Genomic DNA, 16,442 nt, shown 5'->3' with positions numbered 1-16,442 from the left:
CTATCTATCTATCTATCTATCTATCTATCTATCTATCTATCTATCTATCTATCTATCTATCTATCTATCTATCTATCTATGACATGCTTCTGTTGCGTTATTCTGACCCTCTAAAGAGTCTGCACACATTGAGTTTACAACAAAAACAGCACACATGTGAGAACTAAAAACAAGCAAAGATTTCACGTGGCTTTTTTTGCTCCTAACTTTATGACAATAGCTCAGATCATAGATCATGGCACATCACCATTCCCAGCAGATTCTTATGATTCGCCTGAGGCCGTGGCGGTTTTCTCACCGCCGCCGTGTGTTGGTGATTTGCCTGGGTTTTCTGAGACAGCTGCCGGTCATCGAGCCGGGGTTGAATATGGCTCGGAGGCGCAATCGGAATGTCGCCGTGTGTCGGTGGGCAAAAAGGATTGTAAGATGGGGTGTTCCCGGTCGGTTGCCGGGCTTCATTAAAGAGTTAGTTCACCCAAAAATGAAATGTCTGTCATTAACTCGTCTCCCTAATGTCGTTCCACACCCGTAAGACCTCCGTTCATCTTCACACACAGTTTAATGGAGATAGGGCAGTGAGAGGTGGAGAGTTGTTGACGAGCGTGAATTTCTTTGTTTTTGTAACATTGAGGAGGAGAGGACTGTCTGTACACCATTGTGTAAAATGACCAACAGAGTGGTGATATGCTAACTGATTCTTTGCCGGTGAGGAGGGCGAGTATGACTGTGTCATCCGAGGGCTTTGGCAATTGTTAGTGTACAGTGTATAGAGAAAGGGACTGAGGACATAACCTGGAGGGGCTCCCGTGTTGACGGTAATGGTGGTGGATGTCGTGCTACCCACCCTTACCGCCTGTGATCTGTCATCTGAGGAAATCATCAATCCATTGAATGAAAAGAGATGGTACATGAAGATGGTGGAGTTTGGTTATTGTGGTATGAAGATGAATTGCATTTAAGTCGGAGCTGAAGTCTATAAAAAGATTGGCATAATGGCCACGGGAGTCCAGATGTTGGAGGAGAGTATGAAGGAGGGATGCAACAGCATCCTCTGTTCCTCTTTTGGCCGTGTAGGCAAACTGATAAGAATCCAGTATATTCAGTATCTGTTTCTCAAGGCATTTTGCTATTATGAAAGTGAGTGCTACTGGTCTGTAATGATTCAATTCAGAGGGACGATGTTTCTTGGAGACAGGGATGATGGTGGCTGCTTTCCAGAGGGTGAGGACAGTTGCTGTCTTTAGTGACTTGTTAAAGAGTAAGTGGAGAAAAGGAGAGAGCTCCAGGGCACAGTTCTTAAGCAGCCTACAAGATAACCCATCAGGGTCGGTGGTCTTGATATGCTGGTAGACATCTCCCACCGTTAGGGGGACGACGTGTGGCTGTTTAGGGTTGGGTAAACTCCTGAGCAGTCTTTCACATGGCATAAATAATATTCAGGTCTTTGGTGAACAGTTTCAGATCAGTAGGTGTAGGAATGCTGAGTGTTTTCACTTTCCGAAAGGCCTGTCTGGTGTTCATGCTACTGAAATCCTGTTCTAATTTGTCCTTGTATGCAAGTTTGGCCTTTTTGATTTCATTTTTCACAGAGTGGTTAATGTCTCTCAATGAAAGCAAGTCTTTGCAATTGAAATGCTTGTTGTTTCTTCTTGAGTTCAAGTTTAATATTGTGCTCTCCTAACAAACCATACATCAGTGGGTGTCACATGCCTGTCCTGTCTTGTGTAGCACATGGGTGTTTTGTTGTTTTGACCTTGTGCTCGTGTCTCTGTCTGATCCCTCCCCCTTGTTATCTGATTTGTGTTTGATTTCTCCCACCTGTTCCCTCTTGATTTCTCCCCTTTATAAGCTCCTTGTGTTTGTTAGTCTTTGTCGGGTAGAGAGCAATGTTAGATTTTGTTAAAGGAAACTGGACTGGACAAGAAAAAATAGTATGAAGGTAAGTTTATACATTAGGTGGTGGTAATGCAACAAATGGATGCAAGCTGCCGTAAAACTCCAAAGAAGAAGAACTTTTTGTCGGATTGTTGTTTTATCATGTCCATGTCTCCTGGTTCCCTGTGATTTCCTGATGGTACGTTTGTGGTTATATTTGTTATGTTTATTTGGTTTTGCCCCATTGTGGGTTTTGTGTTGTGATTATGTTTCTTTTGTTTAAAAATGTACTCCTTTTTTGCACAAGAGTCTTCACCTCAGTTTCCTTTAAGTTTCACGTTACAATGGGAAGGTTTTCAAAAAACTTACCCTTATGAATGGTTTTGTGGTCCAGAGTCGCATATTACAATTTTTCTCAGACACTTTGCAAATGTTAAGGATGATTAAAAAAATTTAACAAAGTTCATTTCTCAAAATAATTGTCATCAAAGTTTGAGACACAGTGAAACACCACCGAGTTACAGACGTTAAAGCAAAAGTGTTACAGCACTCACTGAACTATCCTAAGACAGAAGTTTCCAGTAAAAGTGCACAACATGTATAAGTCTGTTCTTTTTCCTTTTTTTTAACTTAGTTTTAAAACCAGTTCAGTCCAGCAAAAGAGATCAAGACCAGAGCTCAGCTGTGTGTCTATGAAGAGTAACCAGTCTATGGATCCGCCACTAAAGTTTAAGAGAGACACAAGGCCTGATCTCAGGTACATCACTTCTGTAAAGGATATGCTTATAGTATTTGATTTTTATGAAGTTATTATTAATATACATCAGTGTAATGAGTTCAGATCCTGTAAACTTCAGTCTATTAATGATCATTGTGCTATTGTGTGAAGCTCTATGTATTGTATTGTTAATACATTCACACACTGTAAAAGCTGTTGGTCTGTTAATCAGTTAATGACACAATTACATCGATATCAGTGTGTCTGATTATTTAACCTCTTCATTCTGATTTAAGGGCAAATCTTCAATCCAGACCAGTTAAAAACAAAACTGTGTTGATGCCTGTGATTCAAGCACAAGACTTTACTGAAAGCATTTATCCTGGTTTCAGGTAAACTGTATGACTTTTGTTGTTGTTTAATTTTAGGAGCTGCAATGATGTCACACATTTAAACACATGTTTAATGATTGAAACCTCTCAGAAACCTAATGATGTTTTGTACTCCATAATTAATGACCCGATTCTAAAAAAGTTGGGACACTGTACAAATTGTGATTAAAAAAGGAATGCAATATTTTACAAATCTCATAGTTATATTTTATTCACAATAGAATATAGATAACATATCAAATGTTGAAAGTTAGACATTTTGAAATGGCATGCCAAATATTGGCTCATTTTGGATTTCATGAGAGCTACACATTCCAATAAAGTTGGGACAGGTGGCAATAAGAGGCCCTAAAAAATAAATGTACATATAAGGAACAGCCGGAGGATCAATTTGCAACTTATTAGGTCAATTGGCAACATGATTGGGTATAAAAAGAGCCTCTCAGAGTGGCAGTGTCTCTCAGAAGTCAAGATGGGCAGAGGATCACCAATTCCCCCAATGCTGCGGCGGACAATAGGGGAGCAATATCAGAAAGGAGTTTCTCAGAGAAAAATTGCAAAGACTTTGAAGTTATCATCATCTACAGTGCATAATATCATCCAAAGATTCAGAGACTCTGGAACAATCTCTGTGTGTAAGGGTCAAGGACAGAAAACCATACTGGATGCCCGTGATCTTCAGGCCTTAGACGGCACTACATTACATCTTGGCTGCATAGAAGAAGGATCCGGCACTGAAATGGCCAGCCTGCAGTCCAGATCTTTCACCCATAGAAAACATTTGGCGCATCATAAAGATGAAGATGCAACAAAGTAGACCTAAGACAGTTGAGCAACTAGAAGCCTGAATTAGACAAGAATGGGGCAATATTTCTATTCCTAAACTTGAGCAACTGTCTCCTCAGTCCCCAGATGTTTGCAGACTGATATAAAAAGAGATGCCACACAGTGGTAAAAATGGCCTTGTACCAACTTTTTTGAGATGTATTGACATTTATGCATTTAGCAGACGGTTTTATCCAAAGCGACTTACAACTCAGGAGTACAGGAAGCGATCTGTCATGAAGAGGCAAAGAAACGCTAAAAGTGCCCTAAATACCAAGATTTGGATACTACGCAGAGTATCAAAAACCAGAAGAAGGGATGGAAAAAAGTAGTGGAAGAAGAATTTAGTTTCTTTTTTTAATGATAAGATTAAGTGCTCATGGAAGAGATTAGTTTTTACCTGTATTTTGAATGAAGCGAGTGATTCTGTCATGAGTATGGAGGACGGAAAATCGTTCCACCAATCAGGAACAATGAATGAGAGTTTCTGGAGAGGGATTTCATGCCTCTCGCTCGTTAGCTGAGTGAAGGCTTCTGCTGGGGGTGTAGACTAATAGGAGTCAGTCAAAGTATGCAGGTGCTGAGCTTGTTGATGCCATGAAATTTTAAATAAACTTATTTTCCCCCTTAAAATTATTAATTTAAACATGTACCATCAAGTTTAAACACTTGCTATGTCATCTATGTTGTATTCTAAATAAAATATTGAAATTTAAAACTTCCATATCATTGCATTCTGTTTTTATTCACAATTTTTACAGTGTCCCAACTTTTTTGGAAATGGGGTTTTTACATCTATTTGTTGATCTGGGTATTTACTTCTCTAACTTGTGTAATAATCTGGTATTTTAATCTTACAGCCATGACTCTAAACCTGCTGAAGTCCTCGACACATTGAGATCAAATCTGAGGAAGAAGTTTGAGTGTTTGTGTGAGGGAATATCAAAGCAGGGAAACCCAACACTCCTGAATGAGATCTACACAGAGCTCTACATCACAGAGAGTGAAAGTGGAGAGATCAATAATGAGCATGAGGTGAGACAGATTGAGACACAGTCCAGGAGAGCAGAAACAGAGGACACAGCGATCAAATGCAGTGACATCTTTAGACCTTTACCTGGACAAGACAAACCCATCAGAACTGTGCTGACAAAGGGAGTCGCTGGCATTGGAAAAACAGTCTCTGTGCAGAAGTTCATCCTGGACTGGGCTGAAGGGAAACAGAATCAGGACGTCCAGCTCATATTTCCACTTCCTTTCAGAGAGCTCAACTTGATGAAGGACAAAACACTCAGTCTTTCAGATCTTTTTCATGTCTTTTCCCCTGAAACCAAAGAAATGGAAATATCCAGTGATCAGTATAAAGTGTTGTTCATCTTTGATGGTCTGGATGAGTGTCGTCTGTCTCTGGATTTTCAGAGCAATGTGAGGTTGTGTGATGTGACTGAATCCGCCTCAGTGGACGAGCTGCTGACGAACCTCATTACGGGGAATCTGCTTCCCTCGGCTCTCATCTGGATCACCTCCAGACCCGCAGCAGCTGATCTCGTCCCCTCTGAGTGTGTCCATCGAGTGACAGAGGTACGAGGCTTCAGTGACCCACAGAAGCAGGAATACTTCAGGAAGAGAATCAGTGATCAGAGTCTGGCCGACAGGATCATCTCACACCTGAAGTCATTAAGGAGCCTCTTTATTATGTGTCAGATCCCAGTGTTCTGCTGGATCTCAGCCACTGTTCTGGAGAAGATGTTGAGGAAATCACTGAAAGAAAAGCTCCCCAAGACTCTCACTCAAATGTACACACACTTCCTAATCATTCAGACCAACATCAAACATGAGAAGGACTATGTGAAGAAAGTGACAGATGAAGACATGATTGTCAAACTGGGGAAACTGGCGTATCAGCAGCTTGTGAAAGGAAACCTGATCTTCTATGAGGAAGACCTGAGAGAGTGTGGCATTGATGTGACAGAAGCATCAGTGTACTCAGGATTGTGCACTCAGATCTTCAGAGAGGAGTTGGGCTTGTATCAGGGGAAAGTCTTCTGCTTTGTTCATCTGAGCATTCAGGAACATCTAGCGGCTCTATATGTGCATCTCTCCTTTATAAACAAGAACATCAACGTGTTTGACCAGATTACCAAACCAACTAATGGAGCGACAGCTTCACTATCTGATCTCCATCAGAGAGCTGTGGATGAGGCTTTAGACAGTAAAAATGGCCATCTGGACCTTTTCCTTCGTTTCCTTCTGGGTCTGTCAGTGAAGTCTAATCAGAGTCTCTTACAAGAACTAAAGACACAGACCGGAAACAGCTCTCACAACAATGAGAAAACAGTTGACTATATTAAAGAAAAGATCAGTGAGAATCCCTCTCCAGATAAAAACATCAATCTGTTTCACTGTCTGAACGAACTGGGTGATCTTTCACTAATGAACGAAGCTCAACCTCATACATATGGAGGATTACGTGATGTGAAACTCTCCTCATCTCAGTGGTCAGCTTTAGTTTTTGTGTTGTTGTCCTCAGAGGAGACAATGCATCAGTTTATCTTGAAGAACTTAATTGGAGCTGGAAATGATGAGTAAGTAACACTGAGGTCTAGGGGTGTGAACCTACGCTAGTCTCACGGTTCGTTTGATTAAGATTATCATGTCATCGATTCGGATAAATTCGATATCATGATGCATTGACGATTCACTGCATCCTCGTGTACAATTTTGTCAGTAGGTTATATGAACTGAACCTTTAATTTTACCTGCTCAAAGTAAGCAAGCTTCTTGAATGTATCAAACAATACTCAAGTCTGGGCTCAGAAGACAACAGGAGCATTTAGAACAAATACACAAAATACTAAAAACCTGGTCTGGGTCTCTTTACAGTCAAAACTAAAGTCTAAATACATCTGGTTGTTGAAACCACATATGTAAGTTTTACTTCTCCCAACAATGCAAAAAAAAATTTTTTTTTAACTTGTTAGAGCATGTTATAGGCTATGTCATGTTATAGCCAGATATGACAGCACTACCGCAGCACACATCTCTTCATTAAGCCAATGCACAAACTACCGCTAATTAAACCAAAATTCGTAGGTGCTCAGCATACAATCATCTTCATTAAAAGTAAAGAAACTGAATGATCTTACCAGTGTCTCCGCTCGCTCCTATTGCAGTCTTTGATTGTGAAATTAGCTGATGATTAATAAAATGCAGCTCATATCTGTTGATTTGACGTGATGTGAACTCCATTAAATCTCCATACAGTCGGAAATTGAAGATCGGATTTATATCCATTTTGCGGAGACACATTTATGTGCCAAAGTGTAAACCAAATTTTACACACAGCATGCATGTTCTCCAGGTCATGCTCACTTGGTTGTTAATTAAAGCCAAAATGTGCCCAGATGTCGGCTTTTAAAGTAGTTGGAGCCATTTATTTACTTGACTATGAACAAAGAGATCAGGGGTATTTAAATCACAGGGCACAGATTGATATATGGGATATTGTACATAATTTGCGGGTGTTTCTCAAACGGAGGCTGTGTTCTAGTAGGCAAGGCAAATTTATTTATTTAGCACATTTCATACCCAATGGCAAAAGTGCTTTTCATAGAAATTAATTAAAATAGTGATTACATAGGCATAAAAAAATGTCGTGTAAGAATTAAAAATAAAAGCAAGGATCATTAAAACAGTTGTAAAGATAATTTATAAAAATAAAATGGTGATAAATAGAAGCCGATCTGCCTGATTCTCTAAATTCAGGTATCCCTATCTGAGATGGAGCAGGTTCGCAATGTCTCCTGGACCTTACAAGTCGGTCCAAGACAGGCTCCTGTAGAGGACGTTACCTTTCTGCTACCACAAGCAGAATGAAGCAAAGCACATTGCTCTTCTTTTCCAATCTCTTCCAGTCAGACAGCCCTAACCAAAAATAATAATCAACAGATGCATAAGAATAAAAATATACAGTTTCTAACTGACTTGATCCTGCTGATCTGAGTGATCTGTTGGGTTTGTAATTAATCAGCATATCTGCGATGTATTGAGGTCCCAGGTCATTTGAAGATTTATAAACAAGTAATAGTACCTTAAAATCGATCCTAAATGTAACTGGAAGCCAGTGTAAAGGGCTGAGGACTGGTGTGATATGGTCATATTTTCTGGTTCTGCTCAGCGTTCTGTATGAGCTGCAGCTGTCTAATGGTCTTTTTGGGAAGGCCGGTGAGAAGGCCATTACAATAGTCCACCCTACTGGTGATGAAAGCATGAACGAGTTTCTCTAAGTCTTGCCTGGAGACAAAACCTCTAATTCTTGCAATATTTTTCAGATGATAGTATGCTGATTTAGTTATTGCTTTGACATGACTACTGAAACTCAGGTCTGACTCCAAAATCACTCCAAGATTCCTGACTTGATTTTTTGTTATCAGACCTTTAGCCTCAAGATATGCGTTCACCTTGAGAATTTCATCTTTGTTTCCAAATGTAGTGATTTCGGTTTTGTCTTTGTTTAACTGAAGATAGTTTTGGCACATCCAGTTGTTAACTTCATCAATGCATTTGCACAGGGAGTCAATGGGGCTGTAGTCATTAGGTGACAGTGCTAAGTAGAGCTGGGTGTCGTCAGCATAGCTGTGGTAAGCAATATTGTTCTTTTGCATTATTTGGCTCAGTGGCAGCATATACAGGTTAAACAGGAGAGGTGCTAGACTTGACCCTTGTGGGACTCCGCATGTCATGGACGTCCACTCAGACTTATGGTCTCCTATACTCACATAATAAACTCTCCCTTCTAAGTATGATCTGAACCATCTGAGGACCATTCCAGAAAGCCCAACCCAGTTCTCCAGCCTGTCTAGAAGTATGGTGTGGTCAACAGTGTCGAATGCAGCACTGAGGTCGAGTAGAACCAGAATTGAAGTTTTGCCTGTATCAGTATTTAAGCGCATATCATTTATAATCTTTATGAGTGTTGTCTCTGTGCTCTGTGCTGATGCAGTTAAAACAGATGGATCTAAGTATCCAATCGAACTTAAGAATTTGTTCAGCTGACTGAAAACAACTTTTTCAATGATTTTGCCAATGAAGGGGAGATTTGAGATTGGTCTGTAGTTGCTCAGTATGGAGTTATCCAGATTTCTCTTTTTCAGGAGAGGCTTAACTATTGCAGTTTTAAGGGAGGTTGGAAAAGTCCCATAGAGAAGTGAGGAGTTTACCACTTCTAGGATATCTGCTTCGAAACACACTTTTGAATAAAGAAGTGGGGAGTGCGTCAAGGGCGCAGGTGGATGTTTTAAGGTGCTGTACTGTGTCTTCTAACGGTAGTTTTATGGTCTGTCTAGCTTTGCCTAGTTCCACGTTGAAAGCATGAAGGCTGTCTTTATAGATGTTATAATGGACTACACGTTTTGTCTTTAGCCACATGCGTTCAGATTTCCTGTATTGACTTTTCATTATTTGCTGCAAGGTGTGTTTTGTTTGCCGCTCTTTTTCCTGACTCTCAGAGGAGCAACATCTTCAATTACACTCTTAAATTTTTAGTTAAAATAGTCAAGGAGAAAATCAACAGTCTGCAGATATGCTTGGTGTTAGAGATATAGCCATCATAAACAGCATCAAGCATCTCTAAAGGCCGTCTCAGTTTGAGGGATCCTTTGAGAGATGATTGGACAGAGGTATGCATTCATTTTGCCCCAGTCCAGCGCAAAGCCATTCTAGGGTGCGTTTCCCAAAAGCATCCTTAGCAACATAGTTCAACGAGCTGGTGTTTCCCGAAACCATAGTTCCAGCGACCATTCGCAAATATAATTTAGGATACATACAAATGTAATTTACATCTTTTAGTTTGTCAAGAGATTTAAAGCACCCTTTTTGAAGTGCAGACGTTCTCTAGTACATAAGAACGATTCTAGATTGAATCTGGGTAACTGAGAAAAATGAGAAATAGTCCTCAGATGCCATGTTCAGAAAGTATAGCAAAATATCTGGTATAAATATCTAATAAAATTGATTTATTAAAAGTTTTCAGCAAAAATTATTATTTGTTATTACTAAATTATTTTTGCCACTTGTTGTTAATGTATTTTGAATGCAAAAGGCACTGAATTTTTTATTAAATGTCTGGATTTGTTATGCATGTTTATTAAAAACAAGTTTTCTAATAATTGTTGTGGACCTTTGACATTGATGAATATTTAAATTTGGACCTTTGAATGTAGACTTTGAGAACCCCTGTGCTAAATTATTGATCAGTGAGTCACTCCTGAAATTATGACTTACATAGTGATCATAGCAATGGACGGGACAATAAATCTGATATATTAAAATAGATCTGTGAACTAAGTGTTGTAGTGTAAATGCAGACTAATAGACCAGACACAGAAACACTTACAAGAAAAGGAAAACAAATCCGTGTTTGATCAGATCTATGTCCGTTATAACCCGTTTAATAAAAAAGAGGGTATTTAGTATGATTATTTTATTATTATTATTATTATTATTATTATTATTAATAAAAATTACCTTTTTTTCAAATAGTGACGCAGAAAACACAGCAGATGAGGTTCTTCAGAAGCTGCTGCCTGTGGTTACAGCAACTAGATCAGCTGAGTAAGTAACACTGAGAACAATCATCACTGTTAAACCATTATCATTATTCATACTAAAACATGATAAATTAATGGCTTAATAAAAAGTCACACCTCAGCTTTTAAACCATCCACCTCACCATTTTTATGATATTTGTGAGAAATTTATTTTCAAATATATGCATTTATAATGTATGTATGGGAACGTTTATATTTAGACTGTTTTATATATTCATTTAAATTTAATATAAATGTTAATACTAGTGGGACCAAATCAAGAGTGTTTCAGGGAATTTAATAATGTAATGTATTCATAGAGTAACAAAATGGAATAAGGGGATCAAACTATTACATTTAGGGCTGTCACCAAGGGTGTAGATTTGGACTCCGCTTTGGTGAGGACATCCCGCCAGGTTTGCCCAGATTATATAGTCTATTATTTATGTTATTGAGTATGGAAATGCACCATAGTTCAGGAATGATTACGTCTATGAATTTATGAGGCTCTAAATTAAATTTGCCAGATTCTTATTTTAAATTAGACACTTGATTTTTTTTTTTTTACACAAGTCATAATAGTGGGCGGCAGTGGCTCAGTGGTTCATGTAGGTTGTCTACAAACCAGAAGGTTGGTGGTTCGATCCCCGGTTCCACCTGACCAAGTGTCGAGGTGTCCATGAGCAAGACACCTAACCTCAGCTGCTCCCGACGAGCTGGATGAGCCTTACATGGCTGACATCGCCGTCGGTGTATGAATGGGTGAATGTGAGGCAAAATGTAAAGCGCTTTGGATAAAAGCGCTATATAAATGCAGTCCATTTACCATTTACCATAATAACTCAAAGAAGTATAGGAACAGTAAAACAAGGTCAAATATACATGTGACTCGCTTCGTGAAATTCACTTAGGGAAAAAATGATGATACTTTAATGTTAAAGTCCTGAAAATAAACTAAATGTACAACTGAATGTCTGATCATATTTTGATTCAAATTTAAGGATGATTCTTTCAAAATTGTAGCTTCTGTAAGCTTTTATGTCAAAAAAAGTCTGGGCGTCCTTTCAAAAAGGCTCTTTATTTCAGAACATTTGTAATTGTAAAGAGTTGTTTTTCATTTAAATAAATCTGCAATAAACTGTTAATTATAAAGGATATACTACAGCAACTATTTACAAAGTGTAAAAAAAAATTTAGTTGAAAAGAAGTGTCAGTCATAGAGTCTGCATGATCCATTGTGCGGAAACTGGCAGGTGCGCGCTGGTGTCATGGAAACGTAAGCAGGAGTAGTATTCACCAATAATGCTTACATACACTGCACAAGATAATACCTTTTGATTGGTTACTATGTCCATCAATCAAACTTTGTTGGCAAGGCATTGGGTAGGCATTGATTTGCATTATCCAACGAAAACCATGGGTGCTTTGATTGACACCTCGAGGAGCCAGTAATACGCTTCATGTATATACTAAGTCACCAGAATGCCTGTGATTGAAGGAGAAAGACCTGAGAGGGCTCATTTTCAGCGGAAGAGTCCAATGTACAGGGGAGCTCATCAGAATAATGATTAGAATCGATATTTCATTGAAAATGGACATGGTTGATTACACTAACTCAAAACGCTCATGCAAACAAAGGGGGATTTTTTTTTCCCTATTTTTTTCTTTGTTTTGGATTAAAAAGTGGGATGCATTTTAAAGAGTAGCTAGTGCTTAAGCATTTCATTCAACCCTTTCCTCTCTGGTGTATTTATTGCAAAAACAAGTTCATAACATTAATCTTGAGTGTTTTAGCTTTCAAATGATGCATAGTTTGTGATATTTGATTGAATATTTTGTATAAAACAAAAGTTAATAAAATACAAACATGCCCACTTCCATCAACTTCCTTCCCTTGCACCGCTGCGGGTTAAGGGTAACCCATAAAAAGAAAGAGCCATCTACAAAGTAATAATTATGCTATACACACCATAGAATAGAGCCATTATAAGAAGAGATATGAAATATCAAAGTGAAATATTAACTTTAATATTCATTAAATAATATTTCATATTAGTTTGAAATGTAATAGATTTAAAATTAATATTTAAACACAATATCAGCACAGTCAGGACTTTGACACGTGCTGAAAAAAGGCACAAAATGGATCCCTGTGGGTCCCGTGACCAATTTTTTGCACTTACATTGATTTACTTTTGAGTTCTTCCCTGAGATAGGTTTGAACAATAAATTGGTGTTACAATAAACTAAAATAGATTGTTGCCTGGAGGCAACACCGTACTATAGAGGGTTAAGTACCATTTTTACACATTTTATTTAATGTGTTATAACAAGTTTTTATATAAGCCTTCCCTCGCAAACACACACAAATAACATGATACATTTCACTTGCATAAAACATGGTGATATGTATTTTTGTTATTTTTTATAATGAAGTCTCCATTCATCTGATCTGTGTCTGATCTGAGAGAATGAAGTGTGTCATTGTTTTCTACAGGTTGTGGGATTGTGGTGTCACAGATGAAGGTTGTGCTGCTCTGGCTTCAGCTCTGAGATCAAACCCCTCACACCTGAGAAAACTGGATCTGAATTGGAATAATCTAGGAGACTCAGGATTGAAGCTGCTCTCTGCTGGACTGGAGAATCCTCACTGTAAACTGGAGGAACTGTGGTAAGATCATCTCTTCCATTAACCCTCTAGGCACCACGGTCGAGTTTACTCGACAAGATGCGGCACTGAATTAAGCGGCAGATTTTGTCAAATTGGGTGTCAAATTTCATTCCATCTCCCCTCCACTAGATGGTAGACATGTCGTACTTCATCCCTGACTCATAAAAACATCATGATTCTATAAAAATCTATGAGCAAGAGCGCATTGAGTCAGTACAAACAAAAGCAGAGCTGGTGTGCGAGTGAGCCGTTTTATTTGTTAACGTCAGCGAGTATTTGCATTAGATTACTATTGCTGTTATTATTTTCTAAAGGCATCAATAAAGCTTACCCGCAATTAAGTGTTCTTTTTGTAGACCCTGATTCTGCAGGGAAATATGAGATGGCTGTGATTCTGAAAGTGAAACTAACCCTAACGTTACACTAAGCACAAACGGTGGATCATTTGCCCAATGTAGATGGTCCTTTGTCCAATGTCAGTGGTGGGAACAATGTTTCCTGGGCTCGGAGTGTTTATTGTGAAGTTAGCAGGTGTGTTAGTGTTGGGAACTTTGGGTCATCCTTAATATTTCTCTAATTTGCAAAAAGTTTCTATCTTTGATCACATTTAAGATATAGCCTTTTAAAATTAAGATGTCAAAATCGAACGTTTTAGGAAAAATCCTCTAGCGCCTAAAGGGTTAAGACTCGAAGTGAATAAGGATTAATATGTAGATGGTGCTGATAGGGCTGAGGGGGTGGTGGGCGGTGTCACGTTAGGAGTGTGATGCGTGATGACGGGACATTCTAAAATGCTTTGCGTGAGAAGCGTTTTTGCCAGTTTCACACCGCAGATATTAGCAGAGTGTAAGCAGCGTGTATTTTTCTTTTGGCGCCCATGTTAGCAGATTAGAACATTCACACCTCACGCAGAGATTCTAGTCTCAGAATTTAAGAACCAGCTGTTGCCAGTCGTCCTCACAAAGGGTCATAATAGTGGGCGGCAGTGGCTCAGTGGTTCATGTAGATTGTCTACAAACCAGAAGGTTGGTGGTTCGATCCCCGGTTCCACTTGACCAAGTGTCGAGGTGTCCTTGAGCAAGACACCTAACCCCAGCTGCTCCCGACGAGCTGGATGAGCCTTACATGGCTGACATCGCCGTCGGTGTATGAATGGGTGAATGTGAGGCAAAAATGTAAAGCGCTTTGGATAAAAGCGCTATATAAATGCAGTCCATTTACCATTTACAAAGATTTTATTAAACATGTTTAATATTTGATTATGCGTAGGAGATGCATTTCCTGTCAAACACCATTGTTGTAGTTTTATTAAACATACATTTTTTATGTTTCTTTTGTATTATTTCATAAGTTAACATTTTAAGTTAATTGTTTTAGGCTGTTTATTTTGTTCTGCAGATGGAAAAAAGTGAAACTGCATTCTGTAAAAATGTAGAATAAGCAGGGATTTATGTCATTTTAAAAATAACATGAAGGGTGTTTTTACACTGGCAGTTTAGTTAAACGGGGCACGGTTTTCATGAAAAATTGCTAATGTGAAAGCTGTGATGCGGACCTGGGAGCGGCAAGATACTGAACCCAAGACTACCTGGATGAGAAGGTCTGAGTCCGGTTGCACTCGAACTGTGCTGCGATTCACGTGATCATCAATAATATTGTGGTCAATAAAACAGAATTTGAATTATATTTAATGATCTTCTTCTTCTTTCGGCTGTTCCCTTCAGGGGTCGCCACAGCGAATCATCTGCCTCCATCTATTTCTATCCTCTTCTCTCAGACCGACTACCTTCATGTCCTCCTTCACTACATCTATAAACCTCTTTGGTCTTCCTCTTGACCTCCTGTCTGGCAGCTCTAACCTCAGCATCCTTTTACTGATGTATTCACTCTCCCTCCTCTGAACATGTCCAAACCATCTCAACCTGGCCTCTCTAACTTTGTCTCCAAAACATCTCACATGTGCTGTCCCTCTGATGTACTCATTCCTGATCCTATCCATCCTCGTCACTCCCAAAGAGAACCTCAACATCTTCAGCTCTGCTACCTCTAGCTCTTCCTCCTGTCTTTTCCTCAGTGCAACTGTCTCCAACAAACCATACAACATTGCTGGTCTCACTACTGTCCTGTACACCTTTCCTTTCATTCTTGCTGGTACACTTTTATCACACAACAGACCTGACACTTTTCTCCACCCATTCCAACCTGCCTGCACACGCTTCCACACCTCTTTTCCACACTCCCCACAGTTTTTGCCCCCTTTCATCCAGACCAGCTCGCCCCACCCCATCCGCCCCCTGGCTGTCTGATGTTCTCCGTGAACATCGCTCTGGACTCTCAGCAGAGAGGAAATGGCGGAAATCTAAAAACTATACTGACCTTACCTTGTATCAGTCTCTTCTCTCTTCTTTCTCTACAAATGTCTCCACTGCTAAAACAACATACTACCACAACAAAATCAACAAATGCTCCGACTCTCGCAAACTCTTTAAAACATTCTCCTCTCTCCTTTGTCCTCCTCCCCCTCCTTCATCAACTCCTACAGCATTTTTCACAAACAAAACATCTCTCATCAGCAACAAGTTCTCCTCATCACAAACTGACACGCACATCTCAACAACTAACACGAACACGCTTCCATCCTTCTCTCCGCACTCCGATGCAGATATTTCTAAACTCATCCTTTCCAGTCACCCTACTACCTGTCCACTTGATCCTATACCCACTCACCTCCTTCAGGCCATTTCTTCTTCAATCACTCCTGCACTCACTCACATTGTCAACACTTCTCTTCACACGGGAACCTTTCCCACAGCATTTAAGCAGGCTCGGGTAACCCCACTGCTTAAGAAACCCTCTCTGAATCCAGCACTTTTAGAAAACTACCGACCGGTATCCCTTCTGCCTTTCATTGCAAAGACCCTTGAGCAAGTTGTGTTCAATCAACTCTCTATGTTTCTTGAACGGGACAACCTCCTAGACAACAACCAATCCGGCTTCAAAAGCGGCCATTCGACTGAGACTGCCTTGCTCTCAGTAACTGAGGCACTGAGAAAGCAGCTTCCAAATCCTCAGTGCTCATTCTGCTGGATCTGTCTGCTGCTTTTGACACCGTTAACCACCAGATCCTCCTGTCAACACTTAAGAAGACGGGGATCTCAGGAACTGCTCTCCAGTGGTTCAGGTCTTACCTCTCTGGTAGGTCCTACAGGGTGTCATGGAGAGGTGTAGTGTCTAAGTCACATCATCTAGCTACTGGGGTTCCCCAGGGCTCAGTCCTTGGACCACTTCTCTTCTCCATCTACATGTCATCATTAGGTTCTGTCATTCAGAAACACAGCTTCTCCTATCATTGCTATGCTGATGACACTCAACTC

General features: G+C 39.7%; 1 protein-coding gene across 1 annotated transcript in view; it reads left to right on the top strand.

Moving 5' to 3' along the window:
* The first annotated feature begins 2,932 nt into the window (after positions 1-2,932).
* The window catches only part of LOC137084028 (NACHT, LRR and PYD domains-containing protein 3-like), a 34,444-nt gene continuing 20,934 nt past the window's right edge, over positions 2,933-16,442 (top strand). Inside the window, exons 1-4 of the mRNA XM_067449936.1 lie at positions 2,933-2,985; positions 4,671-6,395; positions 10,351-10,422; positions 12,895-13,068. Of these exons, the coding sequence (XP_067306037.1) occupies positions 2,933-2,985; positions 4,671-6,395; positions 10,351-10,422; positions 12,895-13,068 (2,024 nt within the window). The remainder of the gene's footprint in view (positions 2,986-4,670; positions 6,396-10,350; positions 10,423-12,894; positions 13,069-16,442) is intronic.

This window comes from Pseudorasbora parva, chromosome 8 (assembly GCF_024679245.1).
Source record: "Pseudorasbora parva isolate DD20220531a chromosome 8, ASM2467924v1, whole genome shotgun sequence".
In the NCBI taxonomy this organism is placed as follows: Eukaryota; Metazoa; Chordata; class Actinopteri; order Cypriniformes; family Gobionidae; genus Pseudorasbora; species Pseudorasbora parva.
Note: the sequence above shows the minus strand (reverse complement) of the source record. Positions and strands in the feature narration are given on the sequence as shown.